General features: G+C 36.1%; 1 protein-coding gene and 1 long non-coding RNA gene across 3 annotated transcripts in view; both read right to left on the bottom strand.

The window, feature by feature from the left end:
* The window catches only part of LOC127983877 (uncharacterized), a 5,583-nt gene extending 372 nt beyond the window's left edge, over positions 1 to 5,211 (bottom strand). Inside the window, exons 1-3 of the long non-coding RNA XR_008160506.1 lie at positions 1,802 to 5,211; positions 1,098 to 1,198; positions 1 to 523 (exon numbers count right to left, since the gene is read on the bottom strand). The exon at positions 1 to 523 is cut by the window's left edge and continues 372 nt beyond it. This is a non-coding gene — a long non-coding RNA (uncharacterized LOC127983877). The remainder of the gene's footprint in view (positions 524 to 1,097; positions 1,199 to 1,801) is intronic.
* LOC127983867 (meprin A subunit beta-like) overlaps positions 1 to 14,892 on the bottom strand; it is an 83,938-nt gene that overhangs the window by 15,881 nt on the left and 53,165 nt on the right. Inside the window, exons 1-7 of one of the 2 annotated variants that reach the window (XM_052586244.1) lie at positions 9,208 to 9,334; positions 7,970 to 8,050; positions 7,721 to 7,739; positions 7,562 to 7,621; positions 7,434 to 7,477; positions 7,101 to 7,179; positions 6,831 to 6,948 (exon numbers count right to left, since the gene is read on the bottom strand). In XM_052586244.1, the coding sequence (XP_052442204.1) occupies positions 6,831 to 6,948; positions 7,101 to 7,179; positions 7,434 to 7,477; positions 7,562 to 7,621; positions 7,721 to 7,739; positions 7,970 to 8,026 (377 nt within the window). In that variant the 5' untranslated portion in view covers positions 8,027 to 8,050; positions 9,208 to 9,334. Of the gene's footprint in view, positions 1 to 6,830; positions 6,949 to 7,100; positions 7,180 to 7,433; positions 7,478 to 7,561; positions 7,622 to 7,720; positions 7,740 to 7,969; positions 8,051 to 9,207; positions 9,335 to 14,892 lie in introns of those variants that run through there. The other variant, XM_052586243.1, reaches the window with a different exon arrangement.

Genomic DNA, 14,892 nt, shown 5'->3' with positions numbered 1-14,892 from the left:
TGTCATATTAAACAAATACTGCATCATAGCAGCTTTACAATATTAAATAGGAAAATAGTGTGTAATAATGCAAAGGGACAACAGTAAACATTCAGTTTTCAGTTAAAGTCAGTTCATCATTGATTCAGTGATATATCGTCCCTCTGTGCAATCAAGTCGATGATATCGCTTGATATTAATTGTCCCCAACTAAGGAAAACCAAGGAATCAAAACTCCATCGGTGACAGAATGGAGAAAAAAACCTTGGGAGAAACCAGGCTCAGTTGGGGGGCCAGTACTCCTCTGACCAGAAGAAACCAGTAGTTCAATTCCAGGCTGCAGCAAAGTCAGATTGTGCAGAAGAATCATCTGTTTCCTGTGGTCTTGACTCGGTGGTCCTCTGAGACAAGGTCTTTACAGGGGATCTGTATCTGGGGCTCTAGTTGTCCTGGTCTCCGCTGTCTTTCAGGGGCTGTAGAGGTCCTTTCTAGGTGCACCATCTGGACTTGATATGTACTGGATCCGGGTGACTGCAGTGACCCTCTGAATAAGAGAGAAACAGACTAATGTTAGCATAGATGCATCATAAGAACAAGTACATGAGGTTTTATGAATTACCATGTCTGTTTTTTCACTGCGTCGCACATGTTACCTGCCAAAACCTTAGCAATTACTTTAGCATCTGAATTTCCAATGCCTCACATTGAAAGCTGTCAATTTTTGGTGGTGGGACCATACCATTGAGAGTGTTTGTATTGGGAGGTGTTGCACTCAAAGACAATTGTGCAAGAAGCTTTTCACCTGATGAATAAAATATATGGTAAGATGCAAATAGGTAAATCAGAGTAGAACTGCAATGCTGTTTTGCTGACGTGTATCAGAGTGCAAACATTGAGAGATTTGGGGTAAAAACTACAAAATATCTCCCAATTCAAACAAGCCCCATAGTATAGTCCCACCCTTGACACAAATTGACAGCTTTCTGTGTAAGGCATCTCAAATTCAAATGCTTTTCAATTGCCTTTGGACTATGTCACAATGTATGCGTACACATGTGGAAAAATGCAGTTAAATGTACAATTTGCAATTCCTTGAAAATAGTCCAGAATATCCTTACCTGTCCATTAATTATGATCAATGCCTGAGAGATCTGCTGGCATTTTTAAATCGCCACAATTGGATGGGGTCTTAGTTAAGGAATTCCATGTTTGATTCAACCTATAAAATAAAGTTAAAGAAAATACAAATTGTTTTAATTTGTTAACTGTTAATAACAGTGATTCAGTTCAATTAACTGTGTGAAGTTCATGATGAAATTGAGTCCATCATGTTTATGAGTTAAATTCACCTATGAGTTGCTCTACAGAAGCGGAATATGCTCTAGTGATTGGTTGAAAGGTGCTTTCAAACTGTCTAATCAATGGGATGTTCCAGTCATTATAAATCACAGTTTTATGTTAATATCCTGGCTTTATCAAACACACAGTCACTAGCACAGTAAGGGAGATCACACTGAATGCGCGCACACAGACATTTCTATGACAAGTCACGCAGGTACTGGGCTACTCCGTAGCTTTAAAACAGTCCATATATAAACACTTATAGGTGTACCAAAGTGATAAGGACAAGTCAAAAACACGATCTGGAAAATGGGTATATGATGTTTACGCTTATAAATTATGTAATCTGAACATAAAGTTACAAAGTACAGCTGTAAGCACGAAACAAAAATATATGTGCGTTTAAGTTACGTGAGGGTTAACGTTAGTTGATTATAACAGACAAGCAATTATTTAAAATGTATAATAAACATGAACTTACAGTTAGATGCCTCAATAAGACTGCACTCAGTGAGTTTTTCTCTCACAAATGTATCCATGTGCTTTTCTGACAGAAAAAAAACAACATTTTGAATTATAACTTGTATGTAAAAAGACTTTATAAACCACAAAAGCATCAAATCACCTCAGTAACACGGCCTACGTCACTCGCTGTGCGTGCGCACACTTTGAAATGCCCTGAGACGTTGATTCTTTTCCAGGAATCACTTTGTTCAAGAATTATTGAACCGGTTTATTTGAACCGGATCGTCGGTTCTTTTAGACCTGCGGTCCGACTATATTGTACGTAATTTGTATGATTTACATGTCGATATGGACAAATGCAGGCGTTAGCAGAAAGTCGTATTCACTTGTTTGAACTCATTTGACTCACTTAAATGTTAAATTCGCTTTTCAGTGTCACAAACTAATTTCTCCTCTATTTTCAAAGATATTCGCATATTTCAGCCATCCGTCACTGTCTCAAACTAAATAAAACTGTATTAATCTGTCGTCTTAGAGTTTCTCGCCTTGGGCGCCAAATAACCTAGAGCCGGCCCTGCGTTTGAGGTAAATTGTTCATCATTTAACATAAATAATGTTGGCCTATAGAAGTTTAACCGTATTGTTGCCACTAAAAAAAGTTATAATTCTGCCAATTTAAAATAATTATTAAAGAAAACATTAAATAAACTTACCTTAAAGCCGTGACTTTGCCCCGTTGTTCTTCCAAAATGACAGTTGGGGAGCGGGGATGTCCCTGTGTCAAAGTGTCAATCATAAGAGGGTAAGTGCCCTCCTTGGTTTCCGCCCCCAAAATTGTCAAAAGTCATGTAGACTTGAGAGAGCAGAAATCCACTGCGCTAGCAAAACAGCACTCTGCGAGCAGAAGCCCGCTGCGCGCGAGCAGGATTCCACTGCACAAGCAGAGTTAACCAGTATGCCAGGCGCTCGATCGCAGCTACATGTACACCTCTCGGTTGTTGAATTTGTGCGCGAGTACTTTTTTCATGCCAGTTGAAGGTTCTTTTTTGCGCGTGTGAAATAACATAATGTGCTCGTGAGCATGTCTTACACGCTCATAACTTTTGACTAAAAAATAATGCCATAAATGAGACAAAAATGAGAAAAAAAGTTGGTCGCTCATCTATATCTGGAGTCGCCAACCCGTCGATCGCGGTTGACAAGTCGATCTCAGAAGCATTTTAAGTCAATCACAAAGATTTTTCAAAATCTGAGAAAAAAAAGGTGGGAGTTGGGAGGTGCGAGCCTCCGCTGACTGCGCACGCACCTCCCGAAACAGACGAGACATTGACGTAACTGTTTTAGACTGAAAACCAGACCATGATTTATACACGGGTGCCGGTGTGATGAGATGTAGGCTACTAATATCCGTCAGGTCGGGCATGATTGTTTTAGGCCTGTAATTGATTGATTATTGAGGTAATAATGGCACGGTTCGCTGAAAAAATCCAAAACCGTTCGGTTCACCACACACGGTTCGGCACGCGCTTCAACTTAAATCTGACAAAGCATCTGCAATATCATCTGTAATATGGCTTGCTGGGTTCAGCTAATAAATGTTTCTGTTGATGCATGCGCATTCTGGCTTCCCAGACATTACCAAAACATGAGAGAGAAAAAAAACCCTGGACAAATCATTCACTCCTGTTCAACGCGAATGCTGTATATGAGCAGTAATTTATTCCATCATCACCTGGGTGCTGATATCTGTGTTTAAACTAAACTCATTTAAGCTTTGTCAGTTTAAAAATTTAAGAGCCAGAGGAAGCGAGTTCGCGCGCGCAGTGAGAAGATTTGTGCATGCGCTCATCCGAAGCGCGCAAACCCGGGCCTTGGCACGCGCGCAAATAAGCTCTCTCTGAAGTATTGTATTTATATGGACAAATTCACACAAAAATCATGTAAAAATGCCTGTTTTGGTAAGTATCCTACAGCAGACATAGCCAGCTGAACGTAGGCCACTGTATCAGTGCATTCTCTTAAAGTGACAGTCTTTATATTAATCAAACAGCAACAACAAAGAAATCACTCACTGCTCCTGATTTAAAAGCTTTTGTAACTTTAATAAAGAACAATCTTTAATTTATACAGTCTAATATGCGATGCTGTTTTACATTTGATTACATTATTTAATTTATGTAGCTAAAAATTAATGTAGGTCTGTAATTTGTGTGAAAATATTTTTGAAGAATTGAAGGATGACTGTTGCCATAATATTTTGTATGCTAGTTGCAATAACCTGAGTATTTCCATTTTGCAGTGTTTGAAATATGTTTTAAAAGGGAAAGTGAAACAGTACATTATTGGCTTAGGCCTGTAATTGACTGATTATTGTGTTTATATACGAGTAATAATCCTGTGGAAATACTTAATGTTATATTACTGTTGAAAATGTTGAATTATAGTTGATAGTTTGTATAGCTATATACTATTTGTATGGTTAAATAATTTGCTAGTGACTAACAGGCAACAAGAATGTAAGAATAGAACTTACATTGTGACTTTTTAAATAATTTTTTGCAAGTGGTAGATCTTGGTTTACATTTGGACTTTGGATGTGATCTTAAGCTCGAAAAGGTTGGTGACCACTGCTCTATATCCTCGGGCCCCCGGCAGCCAAACGAACATTACTTGACAGTTCAGTACGCTGCTGTTGCCACACCCACCCCTCAGTTGAACTGCTGACTAGGTTGTTGTCAACTTTTTCGTTGTTGTCATGACAGTGCACGCACGTGCATACCAGACACACTGGGAAGGAACTTTTAGATGCACGCTTTCAAATTCGAAAAATGGAGAAAGAGACTCTGAGGCACCCCCATCATCAATTAAAAAACAGAAGGTGTGTCCTGTTTCAAACTGTTTTTTTTTTTTTCATGCGCCTGCCTCAACTAACATGCGACTTCACCATCCTTTCTCCTCGTGAACCTCTGGAGTTGTGAGTTTAAACTGTTCCTGTGGTATTGAACAACTACAATTAATTTAAATTTCTCAACAAAGAGCTGGTACCATCAGTTTCTAAAGGAATTAAAGCTATGGCTTCACTGTTAATAGAGAATCACGGCAAAATGGTGGTTATTCATACATGCACAGCCTCTCTCTCTCTCTTTCTCTCTCTGTGTGTGTATGTGTGTGTGTCGTAAATTAACAGTTGATAAATTACACTTTTCTGAGAATATTCTATTTGGCAAAAATAAGAAGATGATTAAGCAGATACTTCCATATTGCTATCTGTTTCAAGAATTACTTCTATTTACAATACGTCTCTTTCATGCTTGTTTTTTTTTCTTCTTTTTTTAAATGCGAATTTTGTTATTGTTTTGGAGCACACTATAGCTTACCGATAACATAGTCATAATCTAAAAAAAGATTTGGTTTCATGGGGATTTTAAAAGTAAGACAATATATATATATATATATATATATATATATATACACACATACAGGTCCTTCTCAAAAAATTTGCATATTGTGATAAAAGTTCATTATTTTCCATAATGCAATGATAAAAATTAAACTTTCATATATTTTAGATTCATTGCACACCAACTGAAATATTTCAGGTCTTTTATTGTTTTAATATTAAAATTAGCATATTATGAAAAGGTTCTCTAAACAAGCTATTAACCTAATCATCTGAATCAACTAATTAACTCTAAACACCTGCAAAAGATTCCTGAGGCTTTTAAAAACTCCCAGCCTGGTTCATTACTCAAAACCGCAATCATGGGTAAGACTGCTGACCTGACTGCTGTCCAGAAGGCCATCATTGACACCCTTAAGCGAGAGGGTAAGACACAGAAAGAAATTTCTGAACGAATAAGCTGTTCGCAGAGTGCTGTATCAAGGCACCTCAGTGGGAAGTCTGTTGGAAGTAAAAAGTGTGGCAAGAAATGCTGCACAACGAGAAGAGGTGACCGGACCCTGAGGAAGATTGTGGAGAAGGACCGATTCCAGACCTTGGGGGACCTGCGGAAGCAGTGGACTGAGTCTGGAGTAGAAACATCCAGAGCCACCGTGCACAGGCGTGTGCAGGAAATGGGCTACAGAGAAGCAGCACTGGACTGTTGCTCAGTGGTCCAAAGTACTTTTTTCAGATGAAAGCAAATTTTGCATGTCATTCGGAAATCAAGGTGCCAGAGTCTGGAGGAAGACTGGGGAGAAGGAAATGCCAAAATGCCTGAAGTCCAGTGTCAAGTACCCACAGTCAGTGATGGTCTGGGGTGCCATGTCAGCTGCTGGTGTTGGTCCACTGTGTTTTATCAAGGGCAGGGTCAATGCAGCTAGCTATCAGGAGATTTTGGAGCACTTCATGCTTCCATCTGGAGATGCAGATTTCGTTTTTCAGCACGACCTGGCACCTGCTCACAGTGCCAAAACCACTGGTAAATGGTTTACTGACCATGGTATTACTGTTCTCAATTGGCCTGCCAACTCTCCTGAACTGAACCTCATAGAGAATCTGTGGGATATTGTGAAGAGAAAGTTGAGAGACGCAAGACCCAAAACTCTGGATGAGCTTAAGGCCGCTATCGAAGCATCCTGGGCCTCCATAACACCTCAGCAGTGCCACAGGCTGATTGCCTCCATGCCACGCCGCATTGAAGCAGTCATTTGTGCAAAAGGATTCCCGACCAAGTATTGAGTGCATAACTGAACATAATTATTTGAAGGTTTACTTTTTTTGTATTAAAACCACTTTTCTTTTCTTGGTCGGATGAAATATGCAAATTTTTTGAGATAGGAATTTTGGGTTTTCATGAGCTGTATGCCAATATCATCAGTATTAAAACAATAAAAGACCTGAAATATTTCAGTTGGTGTGCAATGAATCTAAAATATATGAAAGTTAAATTTTTATCATTACATTATGTAAAATAATTAACTTTTATCACAATATGCAATTTTTTTGAGAAGGACCTGTATATATAAAAATAAATAGAGTTTTGATTATTGTACAATGTGTGAAGATGAGTTTAAATGTGTGTAGTGTTTTGAATTTTTCTTACCCTTTGCCTTTAAATACAAAAATGTAGTTTGGCTCTCCATCCCAGGGTTTAAAGTCAATACAGGTCTTGAGTCTGTATTGCTCAAGTGCTCTCATTACCACACCTTTAGCGTTGATATCTATAAAAAAATTTTTAAAGACAGAAAAGAAAACTAAGAGAGTATAGTGAGTGCATAATTTGGAGCAAATATTAAGTTAGAATTATATTATCATATACAGGTCAAAGCATAAATTCGACAGAAGTGAATCAGTTATTATTATATTCACTGACCAAGGCTGCAGTCTAGGACATATGGCACAGTGGTTGGCCAGCGATACTTTTCATCCAGAATAGTGTTTCTGTATTCTCCCTGTTAAATATCAACCAAACAAGGATTTATTTAAATAAAAAAAAAATATCATTTAGATTTTTATGATGTTTAGTGTATCTAACTGTATTTACACATTAGTTTGACTTCCTGAGGTTAATGTTGAAATTTTCTGAAGTTTAAGAGTGTCTTTAAGAAAATATTGTATTATTTTTTTTAGGCCCAGAGATTCAGGCCCTAATTTGTATCCTGTTTGTGGAAAGTGGCATGAGAATTTGTTCATAGAAAACACTGACCTCATTTATCAGAATGTCTCCTTCCACCAGGTCAAGTCCTGCGGCTGTTGAATGAGACAGCAGTTAATGCAAAACTGTTATAGAAATATGCTACAGATTTAAGATGTGATATTAATGTTTCCACAAACCTTCATTTATTTCAAATATATCCTGGCCTTTTCCATTATCCACATCAAACACTGTATTGCCTACAAAAAAGGTAAAATTCAAAACATATTATATAAATATAAATAAAATAAACAGTTGTGTTTATTTAATATATTTTTATATAAATTGTTATGGCTCACCTGTGAGTGAAGACGTTGGCTTTGAAAGAAAACATTTATGTCAAATATGCACATTTACAACAGCAATTTATTACAGTGCAAGTTTTGATATGGTATAAAATAACAACAAACTATCATAAAACTCATTCAGACTTGAACAAGGTCCTTGTATTTTAAAATAACAATAGCCATGTTAGTTTTGCTTAAACACAATATTAATTAACATGTGATCGAAAAATAGTTTCTCTGACATCTGAATTCTGTACTCACCAAACACAGGGCTGTGGCACATCCGCACAGAATCAGTAATGTATGGAGAGACGCCATGAGAACTTCACTCTGAGACGCTCTCTTCAGAACATCAGTGCATTGTGTATTAACCAATTTATAGAACAAAAGAGCCTAGTCTGCAAGGTCCCACTTTATATTAATCGTTCTTAATACCTGTGTACTTACATAGTAACTAGACGTGTACATAGTACAGTACTGTATGTACATAGTATCTACAGCTGTAATATATGTGTAAATACACACATGTAACAACCCACTGAAGGGTATGTGTAAATACAAATATGTAACAGGACATTGGTAACAACACTTTTTGGTAATGAAAGTGTTACACTTTATATTAGATTTATCATGCAATTACTCTGATGTTACACTGCAGCAACCAGTAAATTATGCTTTACATATAAGTTGTGGTTTGTGTCCAGAATGTTAAACTTTATATTAACTGGACAGTTCCTGAGGAATTACCATAAAAGTACACTAGTATTACAACCTACTGTAACCTACTGTATCCATCTCCACCCCCTGGATCCCATTTCCTCCCCTAAACCTACCCATCTCCACCCCCTGGATCCCATTTCCACCATTAAACCTATTGTACCCATCTCCACCCCCTGGATCCCATTTCCTCCCTTAAACCTACCCATCTCCACCCCCTGGATCCCATTTCCACCATTAAACCTATTGTACCCATCTCCACCCCCTGGATCCCATTTCCTCCCTTAAACCTACCCATCTCCACCCCCTGGATCCCATTTCCTCCGCAAAATCTACCCATCTCCTCCCCCTTTATCCCATTTCCTCCCCTAAACCTACCCATCTCCTCCCCCTGAATTCCATCTTCTGCCCTTAACATACCCATCTCTTAACCACTGGATCAAATGGTTCCAATTACTCTTGTACATATTGTTGTACACGAGTACTTATTGAAGTGAAAAGTCTTGTTATCAATGTTCTTTTACACATTTGTAATTACACATACCATCCTGAAGGTTGTTACATGTGTGTAGTTACAGAAATATTACAGCTGTAGATACTATATACCATTGTGTACTTACACTGTCATTACATACTATGTATACATTTAGTTACTATGTAAGTACACAGGCATTAGGGACACAATATAAAGTGGGAAAGAAAACGTCCTTCAATTAATTTTCTTACCACCCCCCATAAATAAATATATACAAATAAATAAAATTTGCTGAAGATTTACTCACCCTTGTAATGGTAAAATGTTTCCAACTCTTATTGTGAGGCAATAACTCTGAGAGTATTGCAGAATAAGAAAAAAAAACGGGGTTTATTCTTGCAAGAAAGTCAGACAATCATACAGAGCATCTGCACAGTGTGTGACAAAGAGGAACACTTTGACTCAGTATTTATATCCCAGTCAAACCAGGATGTTTCTATCTCATCCAATCATAATTTATACTCAACATCCATTTCCTTTTAGGGTATCTAAGGTATTACAGAAAATTTGATAGTGTTATATTAACACTCACAGTGAGAAAGTTAACACTTTTTTTTTCCGGATTATATACAGGTCCACCCTAGATAGAGTTAAATGAAAACTTTTTTTTACACTTGCAGAGTAAAAAAAAAAAAAAAAAACCCTTTCTAAAAAGTTGTATATATTAAGTTTATTTTAAGAAGTATACTTAAGTAAAGTTCAAGTATATTTTTAAGTATACTTTATGTAGCAAGTATACAAATATCAGTGTTCTAGTAGTATACTTTTAAGTGTACTGTTTCAATACTCCTTGGGACTAAATTGGCCAACTTTCTAGTATATTGTATAAAAGTATACTTTTAAGTATACTTTATGTATAACAGTAACAAATTTTGAGCACACAACTAGTTAACCTCTATGTTTGTAGATTGTACTTTAATTATACTAAAAGTGCACTTACAGGTATACTGATAGTTTACTAATTAAATACTTTGTACACTTTGAAATGTCTACTGCAGTTTTATAGTTTTCTTTAAGTGAACTTTACACCATACTTTAAGTATACTACTATGTCCCTATTTAAGTTTGAATCTGTATTTATTTTGTTATATGAATATCTGAACAAACAAATCATCCAAATAAAGAACAGAGTATCTGCTTGTAAATAAAAACATTTTATTCTAGCTTCATGCAATCTTTTTTAAAACACTTTAATGTAAGTTTCATAAAAAAATAAAGAAATAGCTTTTTGAACAAAAAGCTTAAAAAAGACTATTAATTTGATTTAGAATGATAATCAGAACATAGACAGAGTCGATGAACACCCCAAAGCTTGACTGTAATTATTACCTCTTCATCGGTCTACATTTTTTTCCATAGTGTTACAGTTTTGATGCTGTTTCATGTCAGAGGATCGTGTTAGATTACGTGTTAGTATCTGTTGTTTAGTTTTCTTCTTCACTTTTTAATTCTGTTCAGAAGATGTGTACTAGTTCCCTTTACCGTATAACAATTAAAACACCTATTCTAGTAGCACAAGTATAGCTCAAATATATTTAGACTTTTTCTATAGTATAAGTATAAAAGTAATTTTAAGTATATTTCTGAGGAGTATATAAAGTCAGTTCTGAGAAGTACTTTCCTATTTTTTTTTTTTTTTTTTTTTATAATGAAATATACTAATAGCACATTTGAATAAACTTATTTTTCGTAAGGGCAACACAGTAAGCGTTCACTGCTAGCACCATTAGTGTTTTCTCTCCACTTCATTTACACCAAGTTATTGAAACCAAGGCCGCTGTTGGTAAAAACGGGTGCCCTAAGCAGGACTGTATTGTTGTGCCCCCTCCCTCAAATATTATGGAAGTAAAAAAGGCAAAATGGTGTTTTTGAATGAAACCATATAATTATTAATTTAAAAAATCATTATTGCCTCATCGTTTTTATTAATACATTTTAAGTCATTTAAAAGTATATTGTTGTCTAGGTCTGTTTTTAAACCGCAAAAAAAACATCACCTTAATACTTTTTTTGTAAATTATTATTTGAAGTAACAAAACCATGGTTAATTTGCGATTACCATGGCTGCAAGAACCATGATTTTTGGTTTAATTCATGTTAAAACCAAAACATGTTACGACAAACTAAAATATTTTGTTAATAAAATAAAATATTTTTAATAAATAAATAAAGGCATTTTTTTAAGAATGAAAAATAATCAGATTTTAGAGTTTGAGAATGAACACATTGCAACCATGCTTGTGACAAATAATAATTTCTAAACATTAAACTGACTAAATACTGTCAGTCTTCTTTCACATGTTTCTCATTGTTACTCTTTAAAATTAATTAAAGTAAATAGTGTAAAGTACATCACCAATGTCATAGAATAGCACATTGAAACGCAATGTTACAACAATGCCCCATACGTGCAAGTGGAATTTAACACTGGTTACTGTCTTCTGCTAGTTATCAAAGCATAAAAAAAAAAAAAAAAAAAAAAAAAAAAAAAAAATATATATATATATATATATACGGAGATACTTTTTATTTTTTTTACTTAAGCCAGAATTTACATTTTACTATGTTAAGATAAATGTTCAGAGATATCTTCAAAAAAAAAAAAAATATATATAAAAATTGAATTTTGGTGCACATTTTTTTTTCTACATAATGTTTATATCAACATACTTGGCAGTATGTCACTTTCACTTCACTTCATATTGTAACAAAAGAATACTGTACTTTTTGTTATGACAACATGTGTGGAAATATTCAAGCCTCTGCGTTACTTTTTGCCCAGCACTCCCCTACTGTTTTTGTGGATAGTGCTTCTGACAGATAATATCAAATTTATTTAATTTGGGCCTTTTTGATACAGCTTTAAGTGTGATGCTGTGTTGCCAGATAATGCTATTAAAATGAACAAAAACCAACACATAAAAACAAATCAAAGTTATTTAAGATATTTCCAACTCTTATGAGGCAATAACACAGACATTGTAGAATAAGAAAAAAACTAGGTTTATTCTTGCAAGAAAGTCATACAATTATACAGAGCATCTGTACAGTGTGTGACAAAGAGGAACACTTCGACTCAGTATTTATATCTAACCAGGATTTTTCTTTCTCATCCAATTATATTGCATAATCAACATACGTCTGCTTTTAGGGTATCTATTACAGCAAATATTACAGCAAAAAAGACCCATTAAAAAATAGCCCACAAAAGCACTGCATCACCGAGATTTCTGCTGGTGTAAAATTTATTCTGAAGCAATATTTTGTGTGTTTTATTAGCTTTTACATTTATCTGCATATTTTTTTTTTATATTAACCTCTGGATGTTTTTTACCTTCATAAAGTCATTTTTTTTAAACCTTGTTAAATTTATGCATCATATTTCATGTCAATTCTTACAGCTGATCAATAGATTCAATTTACACGAATGCCTGGCTCACACTACAGGAGTTTTAAAAACATAACCGATTTTGAAATCTGGTAGCAGCACACAGGAGATTCTTTGCAGATTATCTTCCCTTAAATTTTAAACATGCACACACTACAAGATTTGAACATCGTGGCACATCACACACTGCAAGATAATATTAAAATGATCATGTCAGAGGGAGCGCCACGTGATCTCACGCAGCCGCTCGTCACTTTTTTTTTTTTAGCATTCTAGCTTTGTGCACTCACTCGGTGCATTCATTCTAAGCAGGGGGGAAGGGTTTCATATTTTTTTGAAGCACCCCTGGGCGCCGCCATTGCCTAGCGGACCCCCACCTGCTGTTAGCATTCCATTGACTCCCATTCATTTTGGCGTCCCTTTGACAGCGAATAACTTTACATCTGAGGCGTTTAAAGACTCCATTTGTCCACTAATTATTTCTAAAGAAACACAAAAATGTATAAAAGGCTCCATTACCTTGTATCTTACGTTATGGTCCCATAGAAGCAGTTTTTTAAAAAAATAGGCTAACGATTGCGTCATAACATGCGACTCTCTGTTGCACAGTAGAGAAATTACCGTATGGACAGGAGGAGAAGCTCACTGGCAATCTATTACTGTCTACGAGGCTATCGGGGGAACGTGGAGGCATAATGTCAAGGGAGATAATTAATCAGAATACTTACCAAAATGTGCTCCTGTTCACGCTCGCCTTCTCTGCAAGATTCGGTGGGTGATTCTGATTTCTCTTGGCAGGCGATTAGAAGACTTACAGGTTGCTCACGTGACATTTACGTCCTCAAGCTCAGTTTGAGTCTGCGCAGTACGCCCGACCCCCAGGAAGTGCGTCCTTCTAATTGACTTAATTTTTCTCAGTTGAATCCAATGGGGTCCATTGTGTCCATTTCTTTTACGGTCTATGATTCTAAGGCAACTTTCTCCTTACAGTTGTGATGCGTTTTTGCCATATTATACAGACAGTTGTGTTACTACATTACCAGATAATCCTCGCCGAACATCAGGACAGAACGAGGTGCTCGACAAGATGTTTGCTCCGATTCTCTGGAGGGGGAATTCGGGCTAAATCGGGCTAAAAATCCTGTAGTGTGAGCCAGGCATACGGCCCTAAACATTTTTTTTTTTTTTAATATATATATAATTTACACTGCAACTGCAATAAATGGTGTTATGAGATAAAGGTTTTAAATACATTTTGAAAATTTTGAACATAAAAAAAAAAAAAAATGTTGGGGAGCAAATACATAGTTTTAAACATATATAACGTGCAAATATATCAGGTTGTATTCCATCAAATCATTTTATTTATTTTTCTATATTGAAATCTTAAAAATAATAATAAAAAAAAAAATAATCACATTTTTCATTTGTTCAAAGAAAAGGAAAAATTTAGATTTTGGCTTAGTTTTTCAGGGGTTTTTTTAAGTTCAGGGAAAGAAAATGAATAAACAACTTTTATATTCAATCTCTACATGTGGGCAGGTCTGAAACGACCCTCTAGTCCTTACAAAAACATAATAAGAGTAATCCTCTTCTATGGATTTTAATGTTTTTATTTCTACTACATTTTTATCTCTTTCTCTTCATCAAACAGCCAGATCAATGAATGGCTTGACACAAACCATACAGAGGCAGAGCCTAGACAGAGCTTTCTTATGTGTTGGCATAAATATGCAACCCCTGAAATATTAGTTTATCACTGAATACTGATTTAATTGGTAGGCTAATTATAATTTATTTGACGTAATAATTTAACATTGCAGATGACATACAAAAATAAATAAATAAAAACCAGTTGCCCCTTATGTGAAAGTTGGCAGGGACGTAGCTGGGGTTTAGCGGGGCAGGTTGTACCAGTGGGCCCTGTTTGAAATTGTTTAAAGGGGGGGTGAAATGCTCGTTTTCACTCAATATCCTGTTAATCTTGAGTACCTATAGAGTAGTACTGCATCCTTCATAACTCCAAAAAGTCTTTAGTTTTATTATATTCATAAGAGAAAGATAGTCTGTACGGATTTTTCCCGGAAAAACACGAGCGCCTGGAGGCGTGACGTGTGGGCGGAGCTAAAGAATCACGAGCGCGAATAGGCTTTTGCGTTGAGAGCATGTGGAAGCTGTGACATTACCGTGAGGGAAAAACCATCATCCAAAACAAACCATGGCTAACAGTCAGATTCAGTGTATATTTATGATCCAGAATCAGATCCCGAGGCGGAAACTGAACGAGAGCAGCAGCAGCAACGACTCGCTCCGAGCGGGGCTCGAACCCGTGTCTCCGGCATGGGAGGCGGACGCACTAACAAGGAGGCAGAGATATTTTAAGCAGTTTTACTCACCGCCTGCGGTTCCAACACACGATCGTGACCCTTTTTCGTTGGGATTGCATCATCCTTAAGAAATAAACGATACGCAAATCCGGCGTCAAACTGGACCTTGTTTGTAAAACAAGCATCTTCAAAATGCAGGGAACAAACACAAACACTT

The sequence above is a fragment of the Carassius gibelio genome, chromosome B20 (genome assembly GCF_023724105.1).
Source record: "Carassius gibelio isolate Cgi1373 ecotype wild population from Czech Republic chromosome B20, carGib1.2-hapl.c, whole genome shotgun sequence".
Taxonomy (NCBI): Eukaryota; Metazoa; Chordata; class Actinopteri; order Cypriniformes; family Cyprinidae; genus Carassius; species Carassius gibelio.
The sequence above is the reverse complement of the archived record's forward strand: the minus strand, read 5'-3'. Positions and strand labels throughout refer to the sequence as shown.